The following is a 17,020-nucleotide window of genomic DNA, read 5'->3' on the forward strand; positions in this document are numbered from 1 at the left end:
TTCCTTGAATTCCAAACATGCCAATAACTGAACAAACTACATTAAAAGACTCTTCCTGAGTGGAGAAACCCAGTGCCGGAAGTAAGGCTGACTTAAAGCATTACAGTACACTTATAAGAAGAAACCAGGGGAATTTATTGCTGTGGTCTTCCTAAAGGGTTCAGGTTGTCTTCAGCTGAAGCGGAAATTGTAGCTGTGAATCAACCTAGGACTTCTTACGAGTCTGTGGCAGGTAATGTAGTCTTATCTGTCCTTTCCTAGAAAATACCCAAGGGGCTGAAAGCTAAACAGCTCAGTTTTCTGAACTGGAAGCTGATGCCCTCTCCTCACCTCACTCCTGTAATACTTAATCTAGCCGTAATTAGCCGACCCAAGAAGATAGGAAAGACACGCCAAGGCCAAAAGCACTTCAGAACCAAGCGCTCCATCTGCCAAGGGGTGTAGTCAAGTTTTTTCTCCACCCCTTCCTCTCAGTGACTCTTAGAGTGTACCCGGGCCACAGGGTTCAAATGGCTCAGAAAGTTCTTCTGGAGCACTGATAAGATCATACAAGTTCTTGGAAAATTCTAGTTGTCAAGGATTCCTGTAGAGCAACATGTGGCAGTTAGGGTATAGAAAAAACAAGGAGAGGAAGGTTTTATGAGAGGAAACTTGAGCAATTCCATTAGAACAGGTTAACTCACCCAACTGTAGTCTGTTCTAACAGCTTAAAGATGAAATAAAACCATGAGATTGTAGTGAACAGAATTGCGAAAATAGACCATTGGCTAACAAGAACAGACTTTTCATAAAAATCACATGTCTGCATTTCTGAGAGTTAATCCTAAAGATAAATCTGAAATTATTTGGTCTGAGTTCATTCAATCATCCCTGCATTCGTTCAGTGCATACCAGATGCCAGTTCCATGTGTGCTAGGGGCTGGGAAAGCGATGGTAAAAGCAAAAAGTGCCCCAGCTCTTAGCGATTCACAGTCTAGCGCACAAAGCACTCTACACACAAACGGAGGGGAGCACGGTGACGGGGAGCATGTTGATAGAGGACCCTGACTAGGGTATGGCGCCTGCTAATATCAACTCCTGCGGAAGCTCATATTGGATAGTTGAGCTAAGAGCTTAAGGTTAGGGATGGATTAATTTAGGAAAAGAGGGTAGGGGAGTGGGAGATGTTCAAAGTCTCCATGGTGGGAGGAAGGAAGATGCACTTGAGGAACTGAAGGAAGGCTCAGCGACCAGAGCTCAGGGTAGGAGGGGAAAGTCACCGGAAGTGAGGCTGAAGGGCTAGGTTGGGCCAGTACCAGGCAGTCAAGGATTTCAAGCAGGAGAAACACCACGACCACTCTGCCTGCAGTGCGCAGGGTTGGGGGGACATGTGAATGTGGGGCATGTCTAGTTGGTGAGCTCTGGCCGCAGTCCAGGTGAGGGGCTGTGGTTTGGGTGGTGGTGGGAGCTGTGGATGGATGCAGGAAGTCTAGAGCCGGTAAGTGGATAGGACTTGACACATTGGAGATGAGGGAGAGGGAGAGATCCAGGGTGGCACTTAGGTTTCTACCTATGGAATGTGGTAGAATGGATTATATTTTTTTTTCTTTAATTTTTTTAATAAGAGTAACCCTTCTAGGGGGCTTCCCTGGTGGTCCAGTGGTTAAAGACTCCATGCTTCCACTGCAGGGGACACACGTTCGATTCCTGGTTGGGGAACTAAGATCCTGCATGCCACATGGCATAGCCAAAAAAAAAAAAAAAGAATCCTTCTAAATGATTTTCTGCAAATAAGTTCAGTTGGCTCTCCGTATCCATGGGTTCGGCATCCGCAGATACCGATAGCTGACTGTATTATGCCGTTTTATATAAGGGATTGGAGCGTCCAAGGATTTTGTTATCCAGAGGGGTCCTGGAACCTGTCCCCCTGGATACTGAGGGACCACTGTACTTCTGGTATCCTTTTCCAAAATGGACAGATTTGCTTATGGAAAATCTTTAGGGAGTGGAGTGGGCGGTGGGAGAGGGTTGTTATTATAAGGGACGTGAAGACCAAAGCGGAAGGTCCCAGAAGGTGAAGTGTGAACATCGCCTGGAACTGACACTTTGACTAATGACAGGAGGGAGCTTATAAAGATGCTCCTGAGAAGTTTTTTACTTGTGATTTGAATGAAAGATGAGCAGCAGAGATGAAAAGGCAGCATACTGTGAGGAGTGTATAAAAGCATGACCGTGTTTGAATAGGAAGGTTGGAAGGAACGATCGGATTTTCTTGTTTAAGGAACATCCTTACCCAGTGAGCATCCCCTAAAAGTAAAGCTTGAAATGTGGGAAATTACGTTTTTACAAGATGGCAAAACCGGACTTGTTTTGTTTTCTAAGGTGATTGATATGCCGGAACACAACCCTGGCAATTTGGGAGGAACGATGAGGCTGGGAATAAGAAGAACTGTTTTCAAAACTGAAAATTCAATATTAAGTAAGTTTCTCAGATCATTTGTTTTATAACATGGCAGGCATCATTTACATGGCCGTGCCTGGCCACAGCCCTCCTGGAGCTCTCCCGTCCCGCCCCTGTCGCCCCTTCCCTGCCTCTGCACTCGCTGGTCCTCCTGCTTCCCCATTCCTCTCCCTGAAAGGGTTGGTAGAACACACATGGATGCCCCTCCTCATTTGCCCTCCGCCACACCCTGGCCAGTGGGCTGCTTTGTGCTTTCCCGATGCTCCTGGGGTTGACCCTGTACCAGGACAGCCCTGATTCCAGCTCAGTTCTTTCCAATCCACTGTTTTCTCCACTGCATCGAAACCAGCTCCCTGTTTAACTGTTTCATGTCTGACTGCTTTGAGCCGCTAATTTTTGAACTTCTTGAGAAGGGGGCCAGTTATGTCTCAGAAGTCTATTTCTCTGTTCCCCGAGTGGCTCCAGCATGGGGTAAGGAAAATATGACATGCTTCACTGTCTGATACTTGCTGATCTTCTAGTCCCGATAAGGTTATTCTAATTTCTGTGGAACTTTTTCCCATAGCTTAACATATGATATGAGAATAACTTAATGTAACCCCAAAACCCTTAATTCAATTTGATAAATGTATCTCAGGGCCTGCTCTGCGCCACATGCACTGTGCTCGATTCTGGAGACAGTACAGCAGTGGCCGGGACACATGCCTGCGCTGCTCACCTCCCCCTCCCCCCCCACCCCGCCCGTCCCGGATGCACAGGAGGGAACCCAGGTATCTCGGGCGCCCAGCATCGTTCCTGTGAAGTTATAAGAATACCTTAGAAAAATGCCTCCTTCACTCAAAGAAGAATAAGACTAGAAATATGAGGTTCTCCTTTAAGGCTGATAAACAGCTTCTAAGGAATATAAAGCTTCCTAGCAAGAAGGAAATTTAAAAAGGAAAAGTTTTAAAGTGCACATATTTCCCTACTCTCTCTGGGTGAGAAGCCAGTGTTCTTTAAGTGACTTTTTTCTTTAAGAATATAAGATTTTTTTCTCTTTGTGGGTATTAGCAGCAATTCTTTGGCTTTCAGATGTTTCTAAATACTTTGAAACTTTGTTCAAATAGTGGTCTAAGAGGCAAAAATGGTTAGTGAGAAATTTCATCTTTTAAAATTGTTATCTACTGTAAAAGATTCAGTTATAATCGTACTAAGCTTTTTAAAAAGAGCATTGTGTTCAATATATTTAAAATTTTTACCTGTCTTGATGGAAATAAGACTGATTTAGGATTTGTTTTTCTTTACAGTAGACCTGAAAGTAGCATCGATGATTTTTATGAATCTTAAACATAACACCAAAGTTTGTTGCTTAATTAACATCTTTTGCCTGCCTTGAAAAAAAATTTTAAACAGCTCTATTAAGATGTCATTTACATACCATACAATTCATCTGTTAAAAGTGTACAACTCACAGAGTTATGCAACCATCACCACAGTCGAATTTTGAACATTTTTATCACCTCAAAAAGAAACCCTGTTCCCTTTAGCTATCACCACCACCCCCTCCAGCCCTGAGCCCATTACCTTAATCTATAGTTTTGCCTTTTCTGGATATTTCATATAGATAGAATGGTATGATCTCTGGCATTTGTGTTTGGCTTCTTTCATTTAGCATAATGTTTAAACGTATGTGTACATTATAGCATGTGTCAGTACTCCATTCCTTGTTTTTCTAAACTTTTTCTTTTTAAGTTTTCATGGTCTTTTCTAAACTTTACCTATCAACCTTAGTTGTTTTTTTTTTTTTTGCCACACCACGTGGCATGCAGGATCTTAGTTTCCCGACCGGGGATTGAACCCCGGGCCCCCTGCAGTGGAAGTGTGGAGTCTTAACCACGGGTCCACCAGGGAAGTCCCTATCATCCTTAGTTTTTATATAGTCTGTTATAGTAGCAAACTTTTTCATGTATTTAGTCTTCATGTCTATTATTTGGACATATATTTAATTGAGTTAAGGAACCATAATATACTGATTCATTTCCATTTGCTAAGCATTTCAGGTTGTTTCTGTCATTTTGTTAGAAAAATGCTGATGTGAACATTTTGACCCAGTGTTCTTTTGTTCTTTTGATTGTTTCTTTAGGATAGATTTCCAGGAGTCAGACTATTATGTCAAAGGGTATGAACACTTTTACAACTGATAATTCTGCTGGATTGTTTGAAAGAAAAGGTGAACCAGTTCATAATGATGTTAACTGTAGTGTCGTGTCCTTGCTTTCTCTAGTCTTTTTGCTAATATTTTTATTATTTTTCTTCTTTTTCTATTAACAAGAACAAAAAGGGCCTTGTATTATTGTACTTTAATTTGCATTTGTTTTCATTTCTACAAAGTGGAAATTTCCCCTTTCCAGATGTTGGTTTACTTGTTTGTATACCACCCATGTCTGAAGTCTCCACCAGCACTTAATATGGGAAGAGAGAGGTATACCAGCCCAGAGTCTCTTACCTAGATGGTCTAAAGCAAGGGTTGGTAAGCTTTTTCTGTAAGGGGCCAGATAGTAAATATTTTCAGTTTTGGAGCCATATGGTCTCTGATGCAACTACTCAACTCTGTGTTGTAGTGTGAAAGCAGCAATAGGCAAATATGCAAGTGAACGAGCATGGTTGTGTTCCAATGAACCTTTATTTATGGACACTGAAATGTGAATTTCATGTAATTTTCATGCATCATGAAACATTCTTTTTCTTTTGTTTTTTTTTAACCATCTGAAAATGTGAAAACCATTCTTAGTTCCAGAGCTGAACAAAGACAGGGGAATCCTGTTCTGCCTTGGGGTTGCCACGGCTTACAGAAACCCCGTCTAAACAAAAGAAGCACAGGCTGAAGCAAGAGGCCAAGGCTGCAAGGCTGCTACCCTCCTGGGGAGCGTTCAAGGACATCTCCCCACTTGTCCATTTGCCTGCCTAAATACCCTATTTAGTGACAGAGTAAGGCCAAGACGGCTTTCAGAAGCCGTTTGGTCCAGGCTTTGTACTGTTCACCTGAGCCCACAGGTGGAACCCTGTGGGGGCCCACAGGGTCCCAGGAGGGCCCACAGGTGGAACAGCTCGCCATGGGTGGGTGCGGGGGACAGGCCTCGGCTGCTCTTCTCACATTGTTTCTAGTCTTCTACTGGAACACGTGGCCCTGGCTCCACAGCCCACCGTTACGATCACTCTCCAAAACGGGACTCTTTAAACACACATTTCAGGATTGTGAAACTTGTCAAACACCTCAGATGTGTATATTTTACTGCATGTAAATTACACCTCAGTTTACAAACCACACACATTTTATCTGGGAATGTAGATGGTAGGACTTGTCTACTTATAGTGATACCATTACTTGGTTGATTAACTCATTAGATGACTTTTGAAAAGCAGGGGGATATGGTACAAAGCAGTTAAGTCTTTTTTTTTTTTAAACATCTTTATTGGAGTATAATTGCTTTACAATGGTGTGTTAGTTTCTGCTGTATAACAAAGTGAATCAGCTGTACATATACATATATCCCCATATCTCCTCCCTCTTGCGTCTCCCTCCCTCCCACCCTCCCTATCCCACCCCTCTAGGTGGTCACAAAGCACGGAGCTGATCTCCCTGTGCTATGCCGCTGCTTCCCACTAGCTATCTATTTTACATTAGCAGTTAAGTCTTAAATGGGGTGCTTTGAAGAGTGAGAGATCTAGATTGAGGTGTGGCTAGAGATGGAGGGGGTCAGGCTCAGGTGAGAGGGGAGCCAGGGAGAGCACCGAGGAACTTTGGTATGAGAGGGTTTTAAGACTTCAGAAACTTTATTGTTTTGCTTGTGGCTCTCAACTGAGTGTGAGAGCTGGGAACATACTGAAGTACAAAGCAATACAGGCAAGGTTCAGAGCTCATTCAGGGGACAGCTGACAGCCTTTTGAATAGTGTGTCCAAAATATTATAGGTCCCTGGCTTAATTTTTTTGGTCAGGTCCCAAGTATGTTGCTAAGACATCCAGGAAAAGAAGCCTGTTTTGTCTGTGCCAAGTGTGGTCTTTGAACCGAACTGCCACCAGCGGCAGGAACACATTATTGGGACCATTCAGGTAGCGTGTTTGAATACTGCGCAGTCTGGTGTGGGTGTGCGCTGGTAGGAACGCTAGAGTAAACCCAGTTTAAAGCAGTCCCAAACTGGGTATGCAATCCGCGTGACTCTGCCCTCCAAACCAGCACCCTTGCACTCGGGGAAGCAGAGGAGGGAGAGGGCCAGCCCCTGAGCACGGTGGGGCTGGGCCGTGGGGTCGTTAAAGGTGAGTGGATGCTGTTTTGCCCTCCAGGGGTGTCCGGTCCAGTGGCGGATGCAGCATGATGTATTGGAAGGAATTAGGAGCCCCCTGCTGTGCAGTGCGCACGGCTGGAGACCAGGTCCTGGTGATTTCCCATCAGAGTTCTGACGTGACCCTCATCCTCAGGGCAGGCGACATGGGGACAGTGAGTTGATGCTGGCAGACGTCCGCTGGCAGAGGAGGCTGGGAAGAGCTCCTCAGGGTGACGCCAGCTGCTAGTGAGTGTGGCAGAGTCTAGGCTGCAGGAGGCCAGCGAAGCTGTCTGGACGCAGCAGGTGAAAATTGAATAGTTTAGGGAAAAACTTAGTTCCTTTTGGGGACCTTGTCTGCATTTCCTCATAATAAGGAGAAGGACTTGACTGAAAGCTTGGTTCTGCGTTACTGTAAGAGAAAGAGGTTTTTGTTTTGAGAGGACAGAGGCAAGAGGCCAATTAGGAAGGTATTGAGTGAGTCCCCGTATTAAGGATCTGGGTAAAATTCAAGGCATTGGAAATGCAGAGTGGTTTAATCTCACATTTGAAAGAACTGAAAGACAGGCGGATAAGGGGAAGAAATTTTCAGGCTAGAAAAACTGCTTGTGCTTTCTTATCTCTTATCCAAGCGTTGATAGACAGAAACAGCTTCTAGTTCCTTGTGTGATTAGATTGTTAGGAAGTTTGAGGAAAAAACCAGCCGCACAAAAAACCTTGGCTGGGTTAATGAGGTGATTTATAAAACAGTTTGAAAGAGATCACTAGGGAGTTAGGGACCCAGAAGGTCTGTGCCACGGTAACATGTTGCGCTGAGACAGGAGTTTGAAAGGAGCGTGATGGGCCTCGGGAGAGGAGTGGGCCAGCCTCCCCGTGGACAGCCCACACTGGGGGTCCCTCTCTCCCCGGCTGCTTCTTGCCTTTTGCTGGGGCTTTCCCAGCAAAGTGTATTCGTGCATATGGGGGCTCACAGGTCTGGGACATAGCTCCTTTAATTGTAAGGGGTTAAAGCATTTATATCCCCCTTACTGGACCAGCTCTGTCCTGAGCACTTCACCTGTGGGAACTCGGGAGGTGGTTACAACCCAGCCCCTGGAGTCACACCGCCCCATCCCCAGCTCTCAGTCGCTGGCTGTGTAGCTGCTCACCCTCAGTTATGCATCTAGAAAATGGACATCAGAAGAGCTGCTACCTTGTGGGGGCCTTGTGAGGGCTAAATCAGCTATGCACGTGGGTCCTTAGAACAGCACCTGGCACAGGAAAGCACTATTCCAGTGCGACGCTGCGATCGTGACTGGGGAGGGTTTATCGTATTGACCTGTGATTCTCTCAGAGCTCGGGATAAACTTCAGTTAGTGGCCTGTGTTAAGAATGGGCTCTCACGGGGCCAGTGGCTGGGGAGGAGAGGTGAGCCGAAGGGTGGGGGGCAGGCAGCCCCTTTGTCTTGCAGGTTCTCTCAAGCCCCTCCCTTCTGGTTTCCTGGCTCCCCAACCTGCTAATATGGTCTAGCAGAAGAACGCAGAAAATCTAAGAAAAGAGTTTAAAAAAATGCGATGAGAATACTAAAAGGGGGGGTGGGGGTGGGAATAAAAGGAGATACAAGCAATGGAAAAGCATGTGACCCTGCAGTGCAGAGTTAAAGGGAAGGACTAGCATTTTTAAACTAGAAAATTAACATTTTCATAATAGAAAATTGAGCAGAACATGAAAAATAAAATTAGGGTAAGGGGAGGAGTTTAGATACTTAAAAGAAATGAGATGTTTTCTAAAAATTAAAGGAATGATCTGCTAAAATCCAAAAGTAAAAGATGGAGAAGGAGAAAGATACCGGACCGTGCACTTTCTAAGTATCGGTCACTAGGACACGATGGGCATCTTTTCAGTTATGCCTGTCAACACCCCTGGGACCCAGCCGCATTTTGCACGCGAGAACGGTGTCGTAGCATGGCAAAGTCACTTGTTAGACAGTCACTGAGCTGATTTCAGAGCCCGAACTCCTGACCACCTCACTCTGCCAAATGGCTGGACCTTAATCAGAGGGGACAGAAACCCCCAAACAGCTCCCAGAGCTGAGCCTCCTCGCACTGAGAGCCCCAAGACAGGCTTCCGCAGGTTTCAGGAGGAGTGTCTTGTGGAGGAGAACAGGGAGTGAAGAGCCTACCCCTGGCTTCTGAAAGCCAGTTGAAATCAGGTGCTTGACTTGAGGAAGGACCCTGTATCAACCTTGGACTGAGCAGCTGGGCCAGTAGGCCCCGGTTGGGAATGTGAACGAGTTACACAGACAAGTGTGAGAAATGCCATGGCTTGAGCTCAACAATCAATGGCAGTTAACAGTGGGCCTCAGAGTTAGAGAGGCCATAGGGAATGGTGGGGCCTGGGGCAAATTGACAAGCACTTGACCCATCAAAGGAGTAACTGCTGTAGCTGATAGTTGCATGAAGGACTGTGGATTGATTCACTGTTGCCAGTCTTCTAAATTTTTAAGAGAATCTGGAAATCTAGAGTTTTATGAGAAATCTTCTGATTCTTAAATGTTGGCAACATATTTAAAAATTAATAACTGTGTGTCTGCCGACACTGTGCAAGCCAAGTACACCAAAAATCTGCACTCTGGGCAGCCTCTTGGGATCTCTAGACAAACACCAGCAAATCCTTGCACATACAAAGAGAGCTCTAGCTCCTATAATACCTAATTAGTACAGGGCAAGGTTCTGGGCAGTCTTAAAAGTGAGTCAAATTAAGACACGGGTGCAGCAGTTAAAAGATATTTGTGCAAAAGCACAGCAGGTATTCTGAGAGAGAGGTAATGAAGCCCATCAAGTAGTGATTTTAGCTTTATTGCACACTACGGGTGATGTCTTCTGGCCCCCTGGAAATAGGAAATGTGGAGGCCCGGTGAAAGGTAAGGATCGGGAGGTGTAGAATGGGAGCGTAAGGCTGACGGCTTCCCGGGGAGTGAAGGTGGGAGAGGAAGGGAGGGTGTAAGCGTGGGCGGCCGTCCCCAGTGGAGGCCGCAGGTCAGGGAGGCGGGGCAAGGGGAGTCCAGAGAGGAGCAGAGGTCACAGATGGGGGATGGGGGCGTTACTCCAGTCCTCACTGAGGACAGATCTGCTGGGTTGTTCAGTAAAATGACAGGAATGAAAGCTGGGTTGCAAAGGGTGGGGATGGGGTGTTAGATAAAGGGGGAGTCAGAGGAAGAGGGAGTGGTGGCGGCAAGAATGGGGCTGTTTACCTTTTACTTTTTAAAATTTTAGTTGTAAAACACACATAACATAAAATTTGTGATCTTAACCATTTCTATGTGTACAATTCAGAAGTGTTAAGTATATTCACATTGTTGTGCAGCTGATCTCCCGAACTTTTTCATCTTGCAAAACTAAGACATTTTACCCATTAAACGACAAGTCCTGATTCCTCTTCCCCCAGCCCCTGGAAACCACCATTCTGCTTTCTCTCACCAAGAATTTGATGACTCTGGGTGCCCCATATACGTGGAGTCATGTAGCATTTGCTTTTTGTGGCTGACATTTCATTTAGCATAAAGTCCTTAAGGTTCATCCATATGGTAGCATGTGTCAGGGTTTCCTTCCTTTTTAAGGCTGCATAATATTCCATTGCATGTATATACCATTTTTGTTTATCCATTCACCTGTCCACGGACATTTGGGTTGTTTCCACCTTCTAGCTTGTATAGCTTTTTGTGGGGGAAGTTTTTGCTCTGAAAAGGAAAGAGAAAGGTTCAGGTTCAGACGCTAGGATTATTAACAGGAGGGTGGGGATTGACAGGACCGTTAGTGGGTTAAATATATATTATATATGAGACAGAATCTACCCAGTAGCAAATTAGAGAAGGAGAAGGTGTAATTCGGCAGGGTTTTTGTTTCCGACGATGCTATTATATGCATTGTTGGTGTCTTGCTGCCTACACTGAGAGTGTTTTGTAGGTCCTAAGACCTTATCAGGTGTCTTTCTCTAAAGCTTTGCTGCTACGTGCTTCTTAAGTGAACATTAAGCTTATGTGCAGTTAATCTCTGTTGCATTTTATTTTGTCTCCAAAAAGACTAGGACAGGAAGGAAGACCATGTCACTTTGTCATCGTTGAGGATGTCCCCTGTGCCTAGGCTTACCACATGGCACGTGTGCTCAATAAATCCGTCCAGAGAAGCGCTCCTAACAACATGGCATATCTACCCCTTAGTCTTTTCAGTCCACAGCTGGATACAGTCTGCGTCCAGCTGCATCCAGCATCTCGCTTGTCATTGATTGTCCCCCCAACAGCACGTTCAGTGATACTGTGGCTCAGTGGTTACTGACGAGGAATGCACAGGGAGTCACTTGGTGCTTTGTAAAAACCCACGTGCCTGGGCACTCTCCTGAGAGCATCGAAATCAGAATTCCTGGTGCCAGGGCGACCCTGCAGTGAGAATTCTTAGTTTTTGATTTTAAGGTGTTTTCATCTGGTAACACTCTGAGCTGATTCTCAACATATAGTTTTAATGGAAATTTAAATTTTTTCTTTTTTCATGGATATGGCAATGGATTAATTTCATAAATTCATTCTTGATAGATTTGTCAGTGATTAAGAAAGATTTTGAATGCACAAAACAGCATTTCCAAAGTTCTGAAAACATGTTTCATCGTGTACCACGTACACCCCCTGCCCCATATATATGCTTCATTCATTAAACAAATATGTATTGAGTACCTGCTTATATGCTAGACACTGGTCTCAAGAATTGAGGGAATGGGTCCCTATCTTGTCTATTATCTTGTACAACTTATGTTCTAGCTTCCACTCTTTCTGTTTGGATTTCATAGTCTAGAGATAACAATACCAGTCACATGGTTTACTTACTGTTTTAAGTGTTTCACATGTTTTGATTTATTCAGTCCTCACAACAACGCTATGAAGTAGAGACTGTCATCACCCCAATTTTACAGATGAGGAAGCTGAGGCAGAGAGGTGCAGTAATTTGCCCAAGTCACACATCCATTACATGGTATAGTGGAATTTAAAGCCAGGCATTCTGGCTCCAGAGTCACTATACCTCCCCTCTTCCTGTCACTTCTGGGATTTCATAGCAAACACAAAGTTTGCCTTAAGCCAGGCAGCAGGCGCAAGCCACACAGGTTCAAAAGTTCGTCAATATCCTGCTAGTCCCGATGACTCAGATATAATTCCTCAATATAATTCCTTATATCCTAATTTGGAGGTTTTTGCCCTTTTTGTCACCATCTCTATTAGTATTGGCAGGCTCTGTTATTGGATTTGCTTAGTCATCTGTCCTAATGAAGGAAGGAGAGAAGACATTTTGGACTCTAGGAGGAAAAGATCAATGACAAAGTTAGAGGTCAGAGGAGAATCAGAATCCTCTCAAAGTTAGGTCCAGATGTTTCAACTGCTTTTTCTTGTAACATCAGAGTATAAGTGTTTCCATTTTTTCCAACTGGGCATTATTGTGCTATCATCTTCCATTTTTTCTTTCATTTTTATGAACCGATAGTTTGAGTACAAAGGGCTCTGTCTTGAATGACCCCCTGGCAGTGGCATGTTGGAGTTCTCTCAAAGGAGCTCCCTGCCCCCACTATGCCCATTTTTCTTCCAAGGCACATACCTAAATACTCACTGTCATTAACATCGCCACCAGGGAACTCAGTTTGTATGCGCAGAATTGCAAGTAGAAGTTCAGTCATGATAATTGATCACACTTAGTCATGGAGAATACAGCCAGTTTGAGTTTTCTGTATCCAAGTCAGAAGCTCAAGCGAGATGTGAGACATTCGGTCTCTTGGTTGAAACATCCTGTTCCGCGGCCTGATGACACCTTGGAGAGTCTGGCAATCCCCTGCCTGTGGACTCGAGCCCTGCTCCTGATTCTGCTGGGGTTCAGCGATGTGTTCCAGCGCTGTCGGCAGGTCTTCCCGTCCCCTGGCTGTGAGCCTGGGGTCTGCGTGCTGAGAGCCGGTGCAGAGGGAATAGTCGTCGGCCCCTGTGCCTGCTCCAGTGCTGTGACCCACTTGGCCATCCTGCTTCTCTACGTGCTCCATGGGCCCTGTGTTCTTGAGAGGTGCCTGGTGACAGACCCCGCTCCTCTCCACCTCACACTGGGGTCACTGGGCGTCCCACTGGCCCCCGTGTCCATCGCCAGACAGGCTGTGCCCGAGATGCTGCCCTGGGCTGCGGCCCCCGCTGCGACACGGGCCTGTCTAAGCAGCCGCGCGTGTGATTCTCTGCCACACACCCCTGGTTGAGAACTGTGGGTGGAGATGTGCTCTCATTCCTGCCAGCAGCCCTCCGTTCCTGAGGCGATGCTGGTTTCCGACTGTCCCCTGCTAATAACGCAGCAGGTCACATCTTAGTGGTTACATCTCTGTCCTCGTTTTTGTTTTCTGGAGTAAATTCTTAGAGGTCAAATTTTAGTCAAAGGATAGTCATATTTTTAAGGTGGGGTGTAAACCAGTGTGGCCGGTACCACACGTGCGAAAGAAGAGGCGGCTGGTGTAGTGGAGAATGCGTTGGGCCGGGAGTGAGGAGGCCTGGGCTCCAGACAGGACGGCATGGCCAGCGGGGCGGGGCTTTGGGCAAGTCCTTTCTTTTCGTTTCCCTTCCCTTGGTTTCATTTTCTTCTTTTGTAACATGAGCCCCGTTGTGAATCTGCACAGTGGTGATGGTGCCGATGTCACTGGGGCTCTCTGTTCTGCAGGCAGGCGTATGAAAGGAGGGCCTCTGCTGGAGTCCGTGGTGGGCTTCCCTCTGTGCACTGCTGACGGCTTACTTGAGAATTGCTTCAGGGTTTCAAAGAAGCTATGGCTGTCCTATAGGAAAAGAAAATCGAGATTACTATCTAGAGTCTGGTTCATTTTTAGGCCTCTGATAGACGGATGGAGATCAAAGAGATTTCCCCCACACAGATGCCATGGATGTGGTTCCAAAGCTGATTGCTACAATATTCATTTCACTTTCATATGTTTGCAGGGAAACTTTATGGTGACGTTCCTTTTATAGAAGAAAGACACAGACATCGGTATGAGGTATGGCTGTTACACTGAATTACTGTGGAATATAGATGCTTAGTGTGAGGAACCCCAGTGATCACAAGCGGGCCTCTGGAGAAGCTGTCCGGCCTGGTATCCATAGGGCTCAGGGGAGAAGTGTCAGATTTCCCAGAGGGGGCGGGTAGGGGTGGGGAGACTCTGGTCTTGGCTTTCCAAAGGCAAAATCTTTAAGTATCTGCACATGGGACATTTCAGGGCTCTCTGTTACCCTAACTGCTGTCTCTTAGACCGAGATAAAGTTGTTATCCTTATCCTGAACCTCCTGCCCTTTATTTTGGCAGAGTTGGGAAAAGGGTACTTGCATCTTCTGAACCAAATGCCTCTCGGGATAGGGATGTGGCTCTGGGTATCACATGATGGACTCTTGGTTTGGGAGCCTCTTGGAAGCTACATTGAGCATGAAGCTTAGTGTCGCATGATGAAGAGGAGTTATTGTTGAGATTGCCGCATGAGAAGCCTACGTTCCCCAAAATGCAAATTGTCTGTTCAGGGATTAATTGGTGTACCAATTACATTGCTTTTGACTGTGAAGAGTCAAAATTCCTGCTCATTATTCACTGATACCAGCCTAAGCAATAAGGAAATTTGTTATCTCAGGTAACAGGTAGTCCAGAGGCTTGGCGGGCTCCAGGCATGGTACAATCAAGGCTCTTGCTTTGTCTAGGAGTCCCTTGGCCCTACCCTTTTCTGTGTGTCTGCCTTGTCCTTAGGCTGGTCTCCCTCATAGTTGTAAGATGGCTGCCAGTGGCAAGTGAGGCAACATGCATCTCTCCTAAACCTGATTGGGTCAATTTAGATTACCTGCCCACTTGTGAACCAGTAACAGTTCAACTGCTATATATATATATATATATATATATATATATATATATATATATATATATAATCTCACATCTTCTTTTTCCATCAGTGGACACTTACGTTGTTTCCATAGCATGGCTATTGTAAATAATGCTGCAGTGAACATCTTTTTGAATTAGTGTTTTCACGTTCTTTGGATAGGTACCCAGAAGTGGAATAGCTAGGTCATATGGTAGTTCTACTCTTAATCTTTTGAGGAGTCTCCATGCTGTTTTCCTTAGTGGCTGTACCAATTTACAGTCCCACCAGCATTGTAGGACTTTTCTCTACATCCTTTCCCACATTTGTTATTCCTTGTATTTTTGATGATAGCCTTTCTCACAGATATGAGGTGATAGCTCATTGTGGTTTTGATTTACATTTTCTTGATAATTAGTGATGTTGAATATCTTTAAATGTACCTTTTGGCCATCTGTATGTCTTCTTTGGAAAAAGGTCCATTCAGATCCTCTATCCATTTTTTAATTTTTTTTTTTTTTTGGTGTTGAGGTGTATGAGTTCCTTATATATTTTGGATATTAACCCCTTATCAGATACGTGATTTGCAAATAACTTCTCCTATTCAGTAGGTTGCCTTGTTTTGTTTGTTTGTTTGTTTGTTTTGGTCATGCTGCGTGGCTTGCGGGACTTCAGTTCCCCAAGCAGAGATTGAACCCATGCCCCTGCAGTGGAAGTGTGGAGTCCTAAGCACTGGACCGCCAGGGAATTCCCCGCCTTTTTGTTTTGATGATGGTTTCCTTCGCTGTGTAGAAAGTTTTTAGTTTGATGTAGTCTCACAGTCCTACTTTTTGAAACTCATCTTTGGGGAGGAAGGTGATCTCCGCGTCTTACTCTTCCGCCATCTTCCCTGCTTTTTTTTGAAACTCATCTTTGGACAGTAGAAGGTGGGCCTCCCAAATGTAAGGGCTGTGATCCAACTATTTCTCAGGTTCATCATGAATTTAAAAATAGGCTTTGAGATTTGAATATAAATAGAAATTAACTCCTAGTTAGAGCATCACCGAAATGGAAAATCCACCCAGTTGGTGGAGGACATTTTCATAAGCTGATACGTCTGTATTGCTCTGCTGTCCAAAGACACTTCATTTCTTGCTTTTCCAGGTGAATCCTAGCCTGATCAACCAACTTGAGCATAATGACTTAAGTTTTGTAGGTCAGGATGTCGACGGGGAGCGGATGGAGATCATTGAACTGGCAAGTAAGTGGGCTCTTCATTTTTGAAAACTTTTGTGGTGATTGTGGTGAGCTAATGTCTCTTTGTCGACTAAGCATACAAAGATATAACTTGAGACCCATTTTATTTGCTCTCCTTTTCCTCTCTCCTTTGAAATAAATATGCAGCTAAATAGAAATAATATGCACTAAGTATAAAGTGCATGAAAAACTAGATTGCTTATAATACTAATCATTTTGGGGCCTATTAGAGTGAACCTGCCATAAAATGATGTCGTGTTCGGAGCCTACCAGATCTACCAGTAGTGTGCTTCCTGGCGTCCTTGCTCCCTTCCTGGGGCGTCTCTTGTTGCAGCTTCTGGGTTAGACGCTCTGGGAAAGGCAGGCAGCCCACTGTTGAGTAGCATTCTGCTTTCTCCCTCCTCTGAGGAAGAATGGCCCAGTGCCCCCTCACTACTGGTGACTGACTGTGCAGCACATGTGACAATAATTTGTTAGATAAACCATCCTCGTTATTGAATGCTTAGTGTGTTCAGGATACTCTAAAAATGGTAGCATCGTTTTCTAGAACCTACCTTTTCCAATCTGTGTACTTTAGGCTCCAGATAACCCGAACTACTTACTCTTCTTCTAACTTTCCTACTGTTTGTTCCATTTTAGTCCACGTCACTGTTCTTCTACTTCAAATTCCTTTTCTCTGTCCCTTTCCTTTTCTGTCTCTCAACTGTTCAGGTACTTCAGAAGTCCCGAGCAGGGAGGAGTACTAAAGTTGGGAAAGGCTTCTTTGACCACTGTAGCATGTTACCTGGACCCAGAAAGAAGGCAAGCAGTGGACATTGAGTGTGCACTCACTAGATGCTTCTCACCAGACCCCTTGCTAGGGACTCTACGTGCCTTATGTAACTTACAAGGCAGGTGATGTTATTCCTACTTTATGGAGAGGGAGACCCGAGTGCAGAGAGGTTAAGCAACCTGCCAGGGCCATCCAGCCAGCCCCTGGCGCGACTGGAGCTAAACCAGGTCGGAGCCTCCTTCTGCCACCACCTCTGTGGGATTTTATTGTTCTTCTTGTTTTCATTGGACATTCCACTTAAGATTATCAATCCATGCCTGAAGTTTTAAATTAGAATATGAGGATGTATTTTCTGTAGTCCTTCTGATGGAAATGCCCATCATTTACAATTGTTATA

The 17,020-nt window shown here is 45.0% G+C and overlaps 1 protein-coding gene across 9 annotated transcripts in view; it reads left to right on the top strand.

The window, feature by feature from the left end:
• The window catches only part of CTPS2 (CTP synthase 2), a 108,731-nt gene that overhangs the window by 73,487 nt on the left and 18,224 nt on the right, over window positions 1–17,020 (top strand). For 7 of the 9 annotated variants that reach the window (XM_067722216.1, XM_067722212.1, XM_067722209.1 and 4 more), the window contains 3 exons: window positions 2,362–2,458; window positions 13,717–13,772; window positions 15,759–15,855. In XM_067722216.1, coding sequence (XP_067578317.1) covers window positions 2,362–2,458; window positions 13,717–13,772; window positions 15,759–15,855 — 250 coding nt within the window. Of the gene's footprint in view, window positions 1–2,361; window positions 2,459–4,562; window positions 4,650–13,716; window positions 13,773–15,758; window positions 15,856–16,562; window positions 16,709–17,020 lie in introns of those variants that run through there. The other 2 variants (XM_067722210.1, XR_010939686.1) reach the window with 2 other exon arrangements.

This window comes from Pseudorca crassidens, chromosome X (assembly GCF_039906515.1).
Source record: "Pseudorca crassidens isolate mPseCra1 chromosome X, mPseCra1.hap1, whole genome shotgun sequence".
In the NCBI taxonomy this organism is placed as follows: Eukaryota; Metazoa; Chordata; class Mammalia; order Artiodactyla; family Delphinidae; genus Pseudorca; species Pseudorca crassidens.